Source organism: Agelaius phoeniceus, chromosome 3 (genome assembly GCF_051311805.1).
Source record: "Agelaius phoeniceus isolate bAgePho1 chromosome 3, bAgePho1.hap1, whole genome shotgun sequence".
Lineage (NCBI taxonomy): Eukaryota > Metazoa > Chordata > Aves > Passeriformes > Icteridae > Agelaius > Agelaius phoeniceus.
The window spans coordinates 22446829-22464535 of record NC_135267.1 but is presented as its reverse complement, the minus strand read 5'-3'; the positions used below and the strand labels follow the sequence as shown (position 1 = coordinate 22464535).

Here is a 17707-nt window from a genome sequence, read left to right as displayed (position 1 = left end):
GAGTGGGGAACAGGGAGCAGAGCTGGGAAGGGCAGGAGGGGGAAAGTAGTCTGATCCTGTAATCTGGGTGGGTGGGTGTGGAGGAAGATATTGCACAACATAGGAGAAACATTTTTCTGGGAATAGGAGCAAGAGAGAAAAGCAAATTTTTTTGCATGTGCAAGCAAGCCTTGAATGTCACTAGATTTATTTTTTCCCCTCGGGTCCTTTATCAACAATCCAGTTACTGAGGGCACAGTGCTTTTATTTTGTTCCCTCTGGGATACATTCCTGGTAAAGCTTGTAATTGTAGGGGTTTGTTTTTTTCCTACTTCCTTGAAGGCATTATTGCACTTAAGTATCATTTGTGTTTTGGTGCCAAATCTCCACCTGCAGGATAACTACTGGTTGTGTTGATGAACTTCTGGAGTCTTTCAGGAAGCTTTGCCTTCTTTACCCTCAAGGGAACTAGGTGAGTAAAGGTTTAAAAATATGGTAAATCTGAGCATCAAGAGGCTACTGGGGAGTCTGCTTTCTACCTCAGTGACAATAGATACCGGACTTTGAGGTGAGATGGAAGAGAGAGAGCCAGGGGAAGGCCAGGTGAGCATAGCACCTGTACTACTGTTTTGAGACTTCCTTATAGTAGTCATACTCAAAATGAGGGTTGCTTGGCCTCAGCAGCAGAGGGGAGGTGAGGGCCTTGGATTCACAAGGTGTGTGCAGTGATAGTTCATCAAAGGGAACAATGGGACTGGTGCAGGTTGTTCTGATGCAGAGTAGCACAGAAAAGGCACGTTGCCAAATACTTGCATAAGGATAGGTTTGGTTGTGACATTTTTGGCAGCTGGTTGTCTTATATGACTATGATGAATCAGAAAGTTGACAATAGTTATTCAAAAATAGTGAATGTGGATAGTGTTAACAGGAATTAATAACGAGATGGCTAATGCTCTGCTATTACTCTTGCTGTTAGGACTATGGGAAGTGTATGAAATTAGTTTTAAATACTGAGTTGCAAGTGCCAATTATAGTAGCAGTTGAATATAATTGTGAAGACATCCCAAAAAAACAGCAACAAAAAAAACCTATTTCCAAATAGATGTCGCCATCAATTATGAAACTGCAAGGTGAATCACTGCCATACAGGTTGTAAGCAACTGATGATCGAGCACTTGTGTTTGGCTCTGTTGAGTCACTGTCCCATTCACACTTGAATGATCACAGGGGTGTCCTAACTTATTTTTTAAATACTGTCTCCTTTAAGTGAAAACAATAATAATGCTCCTCATCTGACAAATGCTTCAGCATTAGCATTGGATTTATCCTTTAATGGTGGGGTGGTGTTTTAGGTTTATAGATCCTACAATACATTATGTAATACACAGAAAGAAGCCAGCAGCACGAATATTGCATTCTTACAAAATTCAATGACCAGTTAATTACTTACAACAATAGACTTGGCTTATACCAAGCATGGAAAATACTGGCTGTCATTTTATTCATCAAGCAATTAGACAAAGCATTTGGTATCATATATCTCTTAATAACAGTGCATCTGGCATGTTTAGCAGGTTATATTACTGTTGGACCACGAATAAAGGACTCAGTTATATATTGCTTCTTTCAAAAAGGGGTGTTCCACCTTCCCCCTCATAGTCATATTTACACCAGATAACAAGCCATTGGGAATAAGCTTTATGGCCAAACACTGAGGATTCTTTTCAGTGCTTTCCATGCACCAGTCTTCCTGTTCCCAGTAAGGTCTGACAAAGTCTTTGACAAATTAGAGGACTGGGCAATCACCCAACTGTATGAAGTTTAACAAAGGCAAGTGCTGGATCTGCACCTGGGATGGGCAGCCCTGAATGTACAGACAGACTGGAATGAGATGCTGGAAAGCATCACCACGTAAAGGGACCTGGGCATCCTGATCGATGGCAAGTTGAACATGAGCCAGCAGTGCCCTGGCAGCCAGGAGAGCCAACCCTGTCCTGGGGGGCATCAGGCACAGCATCACCAGCTGGGCAAGGGAGGGGATTGTCCTGCTCTGCTCTGCACTGGGGCAGCCTCACCTCGAGTGCTGGGGGCAGTTCTGGGCACCACGATGAAAGAAAGACATGAAACTATTAGAGAGTGTCCAAGGAGGGCAACAAAGATGGGGAAGGGCCTTGAGGGGAAGCTGTGTGAGGAGCAGCTGAGGGCACTGGGTCTGTTTAGCCTGGAGGAGACTGAGGGGAGACCTCACTGCAGTTACAGCTTCTTTGTGAGGGGAAGAGGAGGGGCAGGCACTGATCTCTGCTCTGTGGTGATCAGTGACAGGATCTGAGGGGATGGCCTGAGTTGTATCAGGGAAAGTTTAGGTTGAATGATAGGAAAAAAATTTTTCACCCAGAGGGTATTTGGGCATTAGAATGGGCTCCCCAGGAAAGTGGTCACAGCACCAAGCCTGACAGAGTTCAAGGAATGTTTGGACAGTGCTCTCGGGCGCATAATGAGATATTTGAGGTGGACCTATGCAGCACCAGGAGTTGGGTTTTGATGGTCCTTGCTGGTCCCTTCCAACTCAAGATATTCTGTGATTCTAAGATGTAAGATGTCCTTTGTGACATCTCTCAAGCACCTTTAAATAGATTTGTTGGGAGCCACTGCAGCCAGCGCTTGACTAACACAAACTGTAGGTAGTTATCAGGTCAGAACACTGTAGCAATAATTGAGATATACTGTGAATCTCTCTGACAGATATTAATTTGTTTACCTTCTTGTAATGTTATATTGTTTTCTTTCAACTCTCATCAGTTTGAGACTTTGTATTTTCTGTTTTATTTTCCACATTAACTCTTCCTTCAAGGATCTTTAGTGTGGCCCTGAGAAGCTTTTATTATCATTTTAAGCATTTCAGTATTTTCTCATTATTTAGTGGACAGAATAAAGACTCAAATAATTTGGAGGCTGAGCAAAAGTGAACTGAGCTGTCTTAGGGTTTGTCACAAACTACTTGGGATTTATCTCTGCCTCTAGAACTTCTTAGAAAAGGACATTGTTGTGGAATGTATTCCTTGTTTTACAGACTATACCTTACTATAAGATATCTCAGTTTCAGAAGTAAAGCACAATGGCAGCTTCAGTTTTGTTTGTTGCAAAAGCTGTGTCTATGCTAGCAAACCAAAAGGTGCCAGGGCACAGAGCTGCAGACTTGAAGCCCAGAGCTGACACTGTTAAATTGTTGACAGCAGAGTCCCTGCACTAGGTCCAGGACAAGCAGCATTTCCCCAGGCCTCCCTTGGCATGGCTCAGGGGGTAGCTCAGGCCCAGCTGACAATGCAGATGCAGCTGTCCTGTTTTGGAGATTGAAAGAGCCCAGTAATAGGGATATGGCCACTGGCATGAGCAACTGGCCAGAAACTGAGTGGGCAGTAGTGCTCTTCAGATTACTAGTATGGGTAAAATTCAAAACTGAGGAATACAGCAGCAAGAACACCTTACCTTCTGTGTAATGGAATTTGAAATTTTGTCATCTGCAAATATGTCATGACCTGTCCTCTTACAGAGTCCTATGCTATTAGAATTATCCATCAGTAAATGAACTCAAAGGCATACACACCACTCTCCTGGGGGAAGAGAAAAATGTAAGTATGCTGGCTGCTGAAAAATTTCAACTGAAAAATCAGGGTTTGGAGTACATGGGAACAACACCATTCAGAGGTACACTTAATGTGGTGAAATCTGGGATGCACCAAGTCTGGGAATTTGTTAAACCCTGCTATGCAAGGTCTGAGGAAAGCACTTTCTGACATATATACAAACAAATTGATACATGGACTAAATAGACATCATTTTATTATAACAACTATATTAAAAATAAATTCCTATGTATTTCTTCAATCTAGTTTCCATAAGATGTGTTTCTTTACATTAGCTGATTGACTTTTAGTGTTATTTGATGCTTTATTTATAAGGGTCTGTCAGGAGGTAATTATTAGTAGTCAAATTTGATGCTAAAAGATCAAGTTCAATTCCTTTTTTATTCAATCTTGGAAGTTAGATTTTAAAAAAAAATTCACATGTGTGGAAACAAGCACCAGGCTTGTGCTCGAGAGCTTATTGCAAGTACACCCATCAGTGATGAGGTGAGAATGTGCATGACACTAACTATAAAATAATATTTCCATTATTTTACCAATCAAATTATAGATGCATCATTTTCCAACAGTGAGTTTCTGAGTGTCTAAAAAACCTCTTAGTTTGCCCAGCACTGCCTGTTCCAGCTAGCTCATGATCCACAAATCTCTGCTTGTCTTGTTTGTCCACCCTATTCATGGATCATTTTCTGAGCATGCTTACCAAACTAGGTCCTAACCAAAGAAGGGGTTGTGCAGTTTTAATTTACTCTTGTGTGCAGGAGGATCCCACTTCAGTTCAAATTCTTCCAGGGAAGAGAAATCAGTATTTTATTTTGTACCTCAGAACAGACTGAGCTAGCCACTTGGGAAAATACCCTCCAGAGAGGCTTCCTCTTAATCTCTGTTAAGAAAGCTGCTCCACTCTGCATGAGAAAACTACCGATTAGTCCATCTAGAATGATCACAATCTTTTAATCTTGTGGTAGGGCCTCACCTGGGAAAAGAGAGTCACGTGTGCCAGTCTTCATCTTACATTAGTATTAGGTTAAAAACAAGGAAGCAAACAAAAAATGCAACCAGTGTCACGTATATGCAGGGATCATTTGCTGTCTGATCACACTTCTAGTGAAGCACTGGTACTCCACGACCTGTAAAATCAAGAGCTTGGTTCAATTACTTTAAATCAGCAGTTATCTTACACAATTTGTATCTCAATTAGTACACCATGCCTATGCAGCTCACCAGAGCTGGGCAAACTGAAAATATAAAATTATCCTTTCAAGGCACCAAGTAGATGCTATACAAGAATACAAAATGTTGAGAAATCTGGATCAGCAGACCAGTATTTTCTCAGAAGACTGAACAATAAATGGAGATCGGAATCTCAGTGATGCCTATTTCATGGATGACTGACAAATCACATATGCTACACAAAGTAGGCACTGTCAGCCAAATGGCTCAATGCTAACAGCCCTGAATTTTTACTGTAAGTGCAAATATTGGTACTACTCACTCTACATCATTGCTGTTTTGGGGAAAGTAGATATTTCAATTGCACTGAAATAAAAATACTAGGTTGGTCTAAACTAAAACAACATTAGAAGGAAGCACTTGGGAAAAACTAAGGATGGTCTTTATGCTGGCAACAGAGCAAGGCTGTGTTGCATCAGACTAACGAGCTTTAAAATTATGTATCTGTTCTATCACTGGCTGTTCTTACCTGTAGAAGTATCAGTTCTTCTAAAGACTGCTAAAATCCTTGCCATTGAGACTTCTGAGGCAAAAGTGAAGCCCGAATGGTTGTATTTTGTTATGAGGAAAAACATAGTTCTTAATTTGAAATCTTTCAAGCATTTCAATTCTTGAACTATACCCTAGAGTTGCTTTATCTTCTCTGAAACAGAGAAATTTTTTATGCACTGATTGAATATTACTTCCTCCATGTATTTTATTCCTTTTCCTTGGTCTTTAATCCTATTCCTCAAGTATTTTTCCTTGATCCTAATTTTCTCCTGAACTCTAATTTTTTGAGATAAGGTGAAAGACTTAATGCAGTATTACAACAGAAGATGTGTTCTTGTTTTGTTTCACTGGCTTCATATTTGAGTTCTAGAAAAAAAAATTACCATATTCTAAATGTTGAATATGTAATAAATAGAATGGTCTTTAAAAGGATTTACTACTGGCTATCAAATAGAGGGTTTTTTTCTCCCCCTTATATTGATTTGGAGCCCATAAGGAGCATGAATGACTCATATAATTTCTTCAGTAGACTATTTTGAATGTAACATCATGAAATTATACCTACATTGTTCTGCTCATCTCTTCCCTGGGTAGATCTCAGTGACATTTCTTACGGCCTCCTCTACTTTTATCTAAATTGCATATTAGCAAGTTTATCAGACTATATGTCTGATAACAATATCACAGAATCCCTTAAGTTATTACATAGATGTAAATCTTTAACAGTCTTTTGTATTAACTCAGAGCAATTCCAAGTCTATATGAAAGCTAATGATAGCCAGCATAATTTTGAAAAATCAGGCAAATAACCTCTCATCTGTATTTTTAAAAGTTGCATTTTTAACAGGCTACTACAGTAACTGAAAACATCAAATCCATACCCCTAATTGGAAATGACCCTCAGACTTGGTTAAACAGAAATCTAAATTTTCATTTAGGGAAATGGAAAGACAAACAGTAGCTGAAGGCCACTATTAAATTGTGCCTTAACAAACTTTATAATTTACCAGTTTAAATAAAATTTGTTATTTAACACCTCAAGTAAGTCAGACTTGGAAAACTAATATGAAACCATTGAAACAAATGAATGATACATGTTATTTGGAGAATCTTCTGCTCAACAAAAATTGCCTTAGCATATTAGAACACTTTACTACAAAGTGAAGTAACAGCAAACATTTTCAAAATTTTTGTAGAATAATCTAAGCAAATAATTGTCAATATACAAAGCAACATAATTCCTATTTTCATTATGGAATAGCTCTCCTCTAAAATATACCCTGTGTATTATTTTTTTTCAATGCTTCCCTTAAAAAAACTTCTACATAATCCTTAGAAGACTAAGAAAACTTTGGAGACATCAAATAGACGTGAAAATAGACATGGCAAATATCCAAGAGTCTCTGTGAAGAAAAGCCCAATAGTAAACAATTAAATACAGCATTTTAATAATTTTCTCAATATCCTCTGGATAATTAGGGAATGGATTCAACATAGAAAGTTGAAATGTCAAACAGATCCAGGAAATTTAATTGAAAGTCTTTTACAAAATACAGGAATGCAAATAAATTTATTTTAAAATAAAACAAACCCAAACAAAATCCCCAGCATGAACCCAGTAGAATTCCTCTATTCAGTAGGAATAATATAGGCCTTATTCTTAGTTTCTCTTTGTAAGGGAAGGTTTTGTACTCAAAGATATAACAATGAAACTGAAAGAATTTCAAGGCTGGTGCAATTCATATTTATTTGGGTAACAGCATATTAAAGAGTTTTTTAGGTTCATTGGATGAACTCCAATAAGGGCTCATTTACTGCTCAAAATATAAATGACATATAGATCTACTTTTAAAAGCCTGATAGTAGATTTGCAGCTAATTATTTGTTTTTACACAGAATTGATAGAGAACATTTTCAGAGGCTAATCTATTTGTGTGCTTTTAAAAATAATGCTAATTTGTCAGTGCTGCTGGTGGCTTGGATAATACAGGTGCCTAATTCTAAGCTCCTCTTGGCCATTGAGGAGAAGCAAGCAGGAGTAACAGGAAATATTTTCAAAAACAGTGGAGTAGGAAGACATGCATGTTCTGTGGTAAAGGGCACACTGAAATGGGAAATAAAGTAAAAAATAGAAGCATACAGTTCCCTATTTAATATCTGATAAGGGTAGAATACAAAGCAGCTAAGCACTCTATTAGAAACTTCATAGCAGAAAGTTCAGGTAGGTTACCGATGCCGGGTGCAGAAAAGATAAGAATGTATTCTTGGCATGAAGCATGACCAAGAGAGTATTTAAATGAATTTTGATGTGAAGCTACTTAGTTAAGCTCCAAGTAATTGTTTGAAACTACAGAAGGAATTTGCTCATAGTAGTATGGTAATTTAGCACGTGTGGCTCTTTCTGCATGAAGTTAACACAAATGATAATAATAAAAAAAGTTGCTGGCCTCACAAGCACTCATCACACACGTCTTGCCCTTGTAAAGTTTATGGTTGGTTTCAAGAGTAAGAATCAACAAGCAACTAGTGGTGATAATTCTCATTTGAGGTGGAAAAAACTCACCAAAAAAACCCTGTTCAAGTAACCAACCAACCATCCAAACCCGAGGAAAACTTAGTCACTGCTTTATGTTGCTCTCAGCCACCCCCTGCCAATATCATGCTTCAAATATTTAGCTACATTGTTCAGCTTGACAATCTACAAACCCTAAATACTTTCCTTTGTCTGTAGAGAAAAGGAGAAGAGCAAATTTCAAAAGAAACAGAAAGGCTTTTCATGTCAAATACTGCCACTACTAGGGTCCAAAAAATGTACTTTCTGGGCACAAGGTATAAAATCATACTGACACAAAAAAACCCTGGCTAAAATATATCAGTAAAAAAACAAACAAAAAACCTAACCCCAAACCCCTCAACCAACTAATCCTAAAAGTGCAGAAAGATACCAGAAAATTCAAGAAGAAACCAAAGATACTACATTCTTATCTGTCAAAGGTAACCAGTAATTCAAGAAAATTATACTATATCTGTACTTGGATACTTATAGAGCTTACAGCACTTTTTAGGGGGGAAGAGGAGGATGGAAGAAAAAAAAAGGCCAGGTTAGGGTAAAAAGAGACATCCCATACCAGCAACTCTTAGGATCAGTCCATTGCTTAGTATTGCTGATGTGTAAAATCTACAGCAACAGGAAAAATCTATGACACTGTCTTTTTTTTTTTTTTTGTAAAATTAATTTAGTAATTGTGTGCAAATATTAACATTTGAAAATCACAAAATTAAATAATTCCATTACTATTTTTTATTTTTTTATGAAGATCTTTCAGAATAATTTCTCCTGAAAACATTGAATCTTGCTGATAAAGCACGACTGATGTATTTTATTTTAGAATAATGTAAGGTGAAAAGATGGCATGAAAGAAAAGGGATTATTAGAAAACAAAACAATAAAGATGGAAAAAATTCAGAGATTATATTTTTCTTCACTTGTGTGCATTACAAAAATATCTTAACTGAAAGAATAAAAAAAACCTTAAAAAATATCTTTGAGAAATGAGTGGAATATTTGTTACTGCTTCAGGAATTCAATCTAACGTGTATCACCAAGCAATAATAATTAGGCATTTTCTCTTGTGTGTGACTTTCATGTTGTGCCACACATGCACATAAAAATCCCACCAGATCTAATCTGTAAAAAGAAAGTGGAATGTACGTTTGTAAAAGCTATTTATTAAATATTACTTGTAATCCTGCAGTGCTCAAGCTCAAGTCTGGGACTATGATTTCATTTTGCTTGATGATCCAAAAAAATTAAATAAAAGACACAATCCTTATTTTATTGTCAAAACACCAAGAAGTTTTTGATTCTGTAGGCTGTATTTTGAACTGCAACAGGAAAAGTTATGAGTTGCCAAAAGAACAAGGAGGGTCAATATATCTAGGAGAGGTTTTCCTGCACTTTCAGACTCCTTAACTGTTAAAATTTTTCTATTACTTGGTTTACAGTTTCAGTGATGTCATACGCCAGTATACTTTCTTTTATGTAAACATCAAGGGAAATTAAAATGTTAATCACATTATTCATGTAGCCCTTTGTTGTGAGAATCACCTATGAAAGATATTACAATACACATTTCACATTGCTAAGAAAAGATTCAAGTCACTTTATTTTTAAAATCTTTATTAGACATTAAATATTATTTAATTTCCTTTTCAATTATTTGAAGCGTGGATTTAAAATGAAGCTGAAACAGAGTGGTTATTGTAACAAATCTGGGGAAAGGGAGATACATGTGCATTTAAAAATATATAGTGATCATAGCTATAGATACAGTGATCAAATCTAGTACATACAGTCTTGCTTTTGTTTTAATTAAAAAAAAATGCTACAAAATAATTTACCTTAATGATAAAAATTCTAGATTAGGATTTTAATGATTTTTAAGGACATGTAATAATTGCATATAAAAAATGCACAGCATCTAGACATCCACTATATAAATATAGTTTTTGTAATACAACAATGGAAATAAGTGATGTTTTAGTCTCCCTTCTTTAACCTTTCAGGGTAACATTTCTTCAATAAAGCAGAAGGGTGATTGCAGCGAAGCTTTCTCACCATATCAAGCACAAAGCTCGAGCTCATACAGTGAGCTTGCAGGCCTTGGAAACACGTATAAAAATGCTCAATGCAGGTTACCCTCGTCTGTACAGAAATGTTGTTCAAATTTAATTTTGTTGAAAGTTAGATAGTCGAGAATTTCAGGGGGCTTTATGTACAGGAAAAAAATAGTTCTTTGTCTAGTTTCTGTACAATTTCAAATATACTTTTGTCTTTGCTTCACAAGTTGCATCAGTTAAAAACTGAAGCTAAAGAACATTGTTACATAAAAATTACTGTTTACATTGATCCCTGCTAAATTCATTCTTATTGTCCACAAACACATTCGTTCTTGCAAGGCCCAAGCTCGACGAGATAAAGCACAGACATGTTGCAAAACATAAAGACAACGAATCATGCCCCTTTAAATCCCTCATCAGATATGGATTTTTTAAAAAAAGCTAATTATCAGCGAACACTGGCTTTGTTTTTATTTTCTTTTAACTGTAAGCAGTAAAGAAACAGTTACAGCACAAACCGGAAGGTTTTATTCAGTATCCTCAAAGTAGCAAACATTAAATAAAGAAATTATTTAACTGCTAACCGGGCTCCGTACAATGTTGCAGCCTTTCAGGAACCTTCGGTAGGTTATCGATCCGCTAGTGATTTACCTCCAGTTCAGCCATAGGGTGCAGGCATCACCATCCCTCGCTGCTGCTCGCGTTGACAACATTGCTCCTCTTGCCCACCGCTCCTGGAAGGCAGAAATTCGTCAGTCCCGCATGTCTGATCTGCTTGGCGGCAAGAGCAATGAATAGAATAGTTATCAGCTGTCGGGGTTTGTTTGCTTGTTTTGGTTTTTGTTTCGTTGTTTTGGTTTTGTTTTTTTTTTTTTTAAGGGAAGTTCTCAAAGCGAGCGCCCTGCGAGCCCTTCAACCCCCAGGCGGAGCAGCCTGGGCAGCCCCTCCGAACAAGGGAGAAAGGGAGAAAGGCGAGTTTCTGGCTGCTGGGGGCTTGCTGGGATTTCCCCTCGCCGCAGACCCACGGCAGGAACCCGGGCGCGATGTTGCAAGAATAAGAACCAACAACGCGTGACACTGTGGCACTTACGCGCAGATGCCAAAGCCCCTGGCAGCGCCCTGAGGTCCCTGGCTAGCTCCGAGGGAGCGGGCTGGGCACAGGGGGAGCCGTGAGCCGGGGGTGTGGAAGTGCCGGGCCTCCCCAGCGGGGCCGCGCTCCCCGGGGGCATTTTGGCTTCGCTCGCTTCCCATTCTTGCGGCGCTGGAACTCGGGAACTTCCAGCGCCGACGCCGCCGCGAGTCGCCGCGGCCCCACCGCTGCTGCCGCAGCCCCTCCTCCCCGTGCGTCGTATCCCTCCGCGCGCCGGCACCGCGCAGAGAAAGCGCCTTTCAGCCGCCCGCCCGCCCGCCGCCTTCCCGCCCACCCCGCCGACATCTTCTGCCACAGCCCGCCCGCCTTCCCGCTAATAAACGCGTAGCGCTCGCCCCTCTCTCCCCTCCAGCGCCGGACAGCGCTGGGGGCCCCCGCGGCAGCGGGGCGGTAGCCGGGGTCAGGAGAGTCCGGCTCCCCCCTCCCTGCCCTGCCTGGCCGCCCCCGCCAGGCAGCGCCGGGGACTCGGGGGGGCGCGGGGGGAAGGGGCGGCGCGGGGGGCCGTGGGGGCTGAGGAGGGGGCGCGGAGGAGGAGGGGACTCTTTCTCCTGGCGGAGGGATCGCGCTCGCTCGCGCTGGCTGGCTGGCGACGGCGGCGGCGTTGGCGGCGGGCGGCTGCGAGTTGTTGTTTCCTCCTCCTCCTGCTGCTGCTGCTGCCCGTGGGTTGAATGGTGGAGCCGAGACTCTCCCCGGTGAACGAGCAGTGACAGCGACCGGGCGGGCGCATTTCGCTGGGACCCGACGCTGCCGCGGGAGCGCGGCCCGGGCAACCCCCCTTCTCCCCCTTTCCCCCCCTCCCCTCCCCGGTTTTCGCCTCGCCATGTCCGGGGACGGCGGCAGCCGGCACACGGCGGAGCTGCGAGCGGGTGAGTGGTGGCCGGGGGATCCGGAGAGGGGCGGCGGGCAGGGGGAAGAAAGGGAAGCCCGCGGGAAAGAGGCGAGCTCCAGCCCTGACGGCCTGTCCTCTCTCCGCAGAGCTCTACTTCCTCATCGCTCGCTTTTTGGAGGACGGACCATGCCAGCAAGCGGCTCAGGTAGGGGATGGAGGGATGGATGGATGGATGGCTGGATGGATGGATGGATGGATAGCGCCGCCGGGCCTGGTGGGGAGGGGGCGGCCGGGCAGGGCGGCTGATCGGGCGGCGCGCTGGCCGCCTCGTCGTCCTTCTCCCGTTTTCTCTCTTTTTGAAACATTTTCTCACGCCCCGCTTTTGTTGTTGCTGCAGGTCCTGATCCGAGAAGTGGCGGAGAAAGAGGTAAGAGCGGCGCCGTGCACCCGGCACTCGCCCCGCCTGCGGCCTCCCTCCCCCTTCCCTCGCTCTCCCGCTTCCCCCGCCCCATCCCGGGCGCTGCCGGGGGGCTCCTCGGGGGCGGGGGGAGCCGCTCACGGGGCGCCCTCTCTTCCCTCCCTCAGCTGCTGCCCAAGCGCACGGACTGGACGGGCAAGGAGCATCCCCGGAGCTACGAGAACCTGGTAAGAGGAGCAGGCGCTGGTAACAGGAGAGAGCGCTGCGGCGGGCAAAGTTGTTTTTCCCCCTCCCTCACTCTCCCTGAACAGCCCGGTGAAAAAATTGAATTTCCCGCAAAAAAAAAAAAAAAAAAAAAAGGCACCAACTTAGGAAAAAAAAAGCAACAAAACTTTGGATTTTTTTTTTTTAAATTTAAATTTATTTCTGACAGCCTCTGTCCCTCCCTGCACCCCCTGTCAGTGTCCCGGGGCGGGCTCGGGCCGGGGTCCGGCCGGTGCCCGCCCGAGCGGGGTCAATAACAACGCGCGCGCCGGGCCCGGCCGCTCTCGCTCCGCGACGTCACGGACGCGGTGCGGGCGGGCGCCACAGCCGCGCGCGCGGCGCGGCGCCGGGCGGGGCGGGGCCAGCGGCGGCGGCGGGTGCCGGGGCGCGCGCGGCCGTGCGGGGGCGCTGTGCGCCGCGCGCGCACACAATGGCCGCGGCCCGGCCGCGCTCCGCACCCGCACCCGCGCCCGCGCCGCGCCGAGCGGCTGCCCCGGGCGGGCCCGCCCGCCTGCCAGGTGCGCTGCGTCCCTGGCAGAGTTTTATACACCGTGTGTGGTGCGTGGGAGTAACCGGGATTGCCAGGGTCACATCAGAAATTTGATGGGTGGATTTTTGGTTGGTTCTTTTTTAAAACTTCCTAGTGCGTGCTTTTCATCTCGGGTTAGATCAGTGATAAAATCAAGTGTTCCTCTCAGCGATGTACCTCTGGCTAGCAGAGAGGGGCCTGGATTTTTTTCCCCTAACATGTTGTTAACTGCAGCACTTGGCAAAACAGCAAATGAGGTGTCTGAATTGTGTGTGTTAGCAACTTGTTGCTAGTATTGTGTTCATTGCAGGTACACTATTGTATAATTTAGTCTCTGAATTTCTGAAAACGATTTAAGAGAAAGGCTGAGTCCTGTTTGTGATGCTCATCAAAGAGAGATTTCCCTTGCTGGTTGCTTGTAGTACTTCTGAACTCCTGTACTTCTGAAACATGGATATGTTGAGAACTTTTGAACTTACACGAAAGGAGACAGAACCATCTCCATTTGTAATGCCTCTGATACTCCATTTGTAATGCCTCTGATAAAGACTGTTGCCATATACATTTTTTTAATTCTATAACAAATATTATCGTATGAAGCATAGGTATTTATTGTAGTTACAACAGATTTACTTACAGCATTGCTTTTTTTCTGTAGCAAGAGTTGCATTGGCATAGGCATTTTCATGTGTATGGTGTGGAAGAGCTGACAGCAATTAGCTTGTGGAAAACATAAGAATACATACAAGTATTTTTTAACTTGAAATCAAATATGAAGAAACTCAACTGGGAATTTCAAAGTGCATGATATATTATAATATTCTTATTTACTTATTTATTTGTAAGGCTGTTTTACCCATTTCAAGGAGTTGCTTGGTAAAACTTATCAATAACCTTTCTCTTTTGTCCTATAAATTATAAAGACTTGGAGGCACAGTCTTAGTGTAGCATGGATTTGAGTTTCTTCTATATAATTAGAGTATAAAAGGATGTGAAAAAAAGAAAAGTGAGGAAAAAAAGACACTTTAAAGCTTGAAGTAAGAAGAGTTGGTGAGAAATAAGTTCATTCAGACCCTTTCCAAGAAGCTTCTTTTCATTGTGCAATGCAGGTAAATACCAATTTAGTAAGCATAGGTAATGACATGAGATGTACTTCCTTAAAACTTGGACTTGATGCTGGATGCTTATATTCAGGGAGGTGCTGCTGACTAGCTCCTTTCTCTTTTCCTTGTCTTCTGTTCAAAACAAAGTTTCCTTAGACTTCCTAATAAACATTTCTAAGTGCTTTCCCACCTTTTCCCTACCTAGATTTTGGAGGAGGCGTGTGTCTGTAATTGGTTACTTTGTTATTGATGTTTCCCTCCATCTGTATTTGTTCTTGCTTCAGTTGTCAAAGCTGTGTGAACTTTGTATTACTTGACATTTTAGGCATGTGAAAGCTGGCACGGAAGTGTATTTGCACATGACAGTTGTATTTTGTACAAAAGAAGAGTTTTTCACTGTGTCCTCTTTAAACAAAAACTTATTTGTCTCAAACCAAAGGATTCTTAGCTTTTGAGATAGAGAATGATGGAGCTAACGTTGGTTTGTTTTTTTTTTAATTTTCCAGCAGTAAGATGCGAACTCTTCCTTCTCAAGATGGCACGTTTTGCCATGTTTTGATACCCTTTCTCAGACATGAATGCCCTAAGCTTTCACTAAACTTTGTAGAGAGGTCTGAAGGGATAAAAGGCTAAAAAAATAAAATTACCAGTAAATGTAGTGTTAGATGTTTGACTTTTACTCTGGGAAGGAATGAGGGCTCTGTTTACTGGGATGAAATTTAATCCCAAGCTTCTCTTTCGTTGTGTACAAAATCATGCTTTTTATTATACCCATATTTTTTGAAAAATAATTCCTTTAATATATATGAATATATTTTCAAGAGATAGTATTTCTGGTTTTGTCCTCATTTGAAAGCATTTATTTAAGAATTTTTATTGGAGTTAACTTTTTGTTATTAGACTGGAATTCACAGCCCTAGATGTTTTATTTCTGTTACTTAATTTGTGCAAATAATGTTAAATCTGGTGCAATTTTTGTCTTGCAAGTTACTTTAATTTTTCTGTTTGGTCAGTGAAAATAATTGTTTCATTTTATTAAATAAGCTAATACCATGCTGTGTATGCTTGTAATGCTACAGGCAAATATGTGAGTTTAGAAAAGCTATTATATTATGTTCTTAAATGATTTTTCTTGAATTCCAGTATTCCTATATTATATTTTTCTAGAGTCAGTATGTGTGGTGAAATAAATAACATGAATATGGCTTTGATAGTGTAGGCTCTTATTTCAGAGTGCTGATCTCATGCTAATATTACCAGTATTAAGATTTCTATTTCTCCTATAACCAAAGACCCTGTGACAATGGAGTCCCAGTAGGCCACTTTCAATATATATCCAGCAAGGATAGTGGGACTCTTCAGTAACAGATCTCAGGATGTTTTGTGTTCTTCCTTCTGTTGTGAAGACTTGCAAATTGTAGGATAGCTTATTGTCTCTCTTTTGAAATATTGAGGTTTTCTTGCTATGGGAAACAAAAACTGAGAAATTTTAAGAGTTAACAGCAGAGCAAGGCAGCCCTGTGGATTGTTTAGACGTTGTGGATAAGATGTTTAAGTGTTGTGCTACATTTTTAAGCTTTTCAACACCTTTGTTAGGGCCTTTATTACATGAGCAAGCTTTGGTGCATCATTTGACTCCAGGGTAATTGTTTTTTTCGTGTTGCAGTTTCCCTATGGGTGTAGCTGCACTAATTGTATGCTGTGGATGAAAGCTGTGCATTTCTGCTGCATCTTTTGTGTAGGCACGAGTGCTTATCCAAATGTGTGGTTAGTTGGATGAGGCAGCTGACCTGTCTCAAAAATGAACAGCAATTTTAAGATGCTCAGCTCTTTTTGTGTGCTACACCATGGGTCTTACTGCCACCACGAGGGAGATGATAGGAGTGAGTGTGGAGGGGTTGGAGAAGGTGTTGCAGTTGCTTCTTCTGGGACCAAAGTAGACTTCATCTGAATGAAACCAACTGTTGAGATTCACTTTGACAATTTGGAGCTACCATAGGGAATGTTGTGGGGTTTTTTTTGTTGTTGTTGTTTTTGGTTTTGGGTTTTTTTTGTGTATGTGTGTATTTTGTGGTGGTTTTTGGTTTTATTTTGTTTTTAAGGTCTTATCCAGAATATCAATGTAATTGTCATTTTCTCTGTTGAATTAGAATTTTATTCATGGTGGTGATGGTGGTGGTTGAGGAGGGAGAAAGCTGGGACTTCACACTAAATAGAATGGCCCAATATGTTTAATAGGCAGTATGCCTTGGTCTCAGGAACTGCTGATGATTGTTTTGCTGACATTTGTGCCTTTCTCTTCTCCTGCCCACAATTATTAATGTGATTTCAAGTAAAAATTACAAAACACTTTTTTCAGGCCATTTCACTGCTCTTTTTTTTTTTGTGGTGCAAATCTCGGCGAAGTTACAAAGAGTATCTGTGGGACTGGGACACTAAGTACATTGATACTGTGTTTCTTTGTTCATGTAATAGTTAAGTCTTCTTGCCGAATTGTGGTTACTATTTAGAAATTGTTTCTTAATAAGTAACCAGGTAATAAGTGGTTTATTTCTCTAGGAAAGAAAGCTTGTTCTGTAAAGATATTCCAAGAAATAGGGAGCAAAATTGAGTTGAATCAGAGAGCTGCATTAGCACCTAGATTTTATTAACAGTATTTTGGGGACAATCTATACAATATTTTGGAAGGTGAACTTGGCACTGTGGTAAGAAAACTGAAGTATTCTGATTGTTATCCTTAGCCAGATTTTTGTCCTCATTAACTGTGCTTCTGTTGGACATATATCAACTTAAATATTTCCTCTGAGTTCTAAAAGACAAATGTGTCTGCTCTACAGACTATTCCCATAGTTGAGAACTTGGGTGATGTTAAAACCTCTCTGTTCAGACCAGTATATTTTGATATGGGGAAACACTTGTTTGTTTTAAGTAGCACCACGCATTTGTTTGTTCCACAGATAATCAGGAGAAAAGGCCAAGCCAACTGTGTTTTGTGCTAGTTTTTTCAAACTGGGACTAAGAAACACTGTTGAGAGATGGGATGAAGAGGAATATCAAGTTTCTAAAGTGTAACTTTTGTTTAAAAAACCCCAAACCCAACAAAACCCACAAAACATTATGAGAGAGTTTAAGAAAGGCAAATAGCTACAGGTAATTTAACAGTAACAGGCACAGCTGAACATCTTAGTCCATAAGGCAAAAAATGCTGCCTCTGCTCACACCTTCTCATGTGCTAAGCTTGTGGCACATTGTTTATACTAAGGCTTGAGTTTATCTGCTCTGGCCTCCCACCTATTAAAAGCATTAAATAGTTGAAAAAATAATGTGTTCTTGGGATGGCTGGTTTCATACAGATGTATTTATTAGAGAAAGAGTAATCTCACAGGAAAATAATAGTCATTCTGATTGGAAATAGTGGTTAAATATTTGTATAGTTTTAGCTCAAGCAG

General features: G+C 41.2%; 1 protein-coding gene across 4 annotated transcripts in view; it reads left to right on the top strand.

Moving 5' to 3' along the window:
- Positions 1–11647: 11647 nt before the first annotated feature.
- The window catches only part of PHIP (PHIP subunit of CUL4-Ring ligase complex), a 108852-nt gene continuing 102792 nt past the window's right edge, over positions 11648–17707 (top strand). For 3 of the 4 annotated variants that reach the window (XM_077174853.1, XM_077174852.1, XM_054630703.2), the window contains exons 1-4: positions 11650–11981; positions 12091–12149; positions 12342–12371; positions 12530–12589. In XM_077174853.1, the coding sequence (XP_077030968.1) occupies positions 11936–11981; positions 12091–12149; positions 12342–12371; positions 12530–12589 (195 nt within the window). In that variant the 5' untranslated portion in view covers positions 11650–11935. Of the gene's footprint in view, positions 11982–12090; positions 12150–12341; positions 12372–12529; positions 12590–17707 lie in introns of all 4 variants that reach the window. The other variant, XR_013181262.1, reaches the window with a different exon arrangement.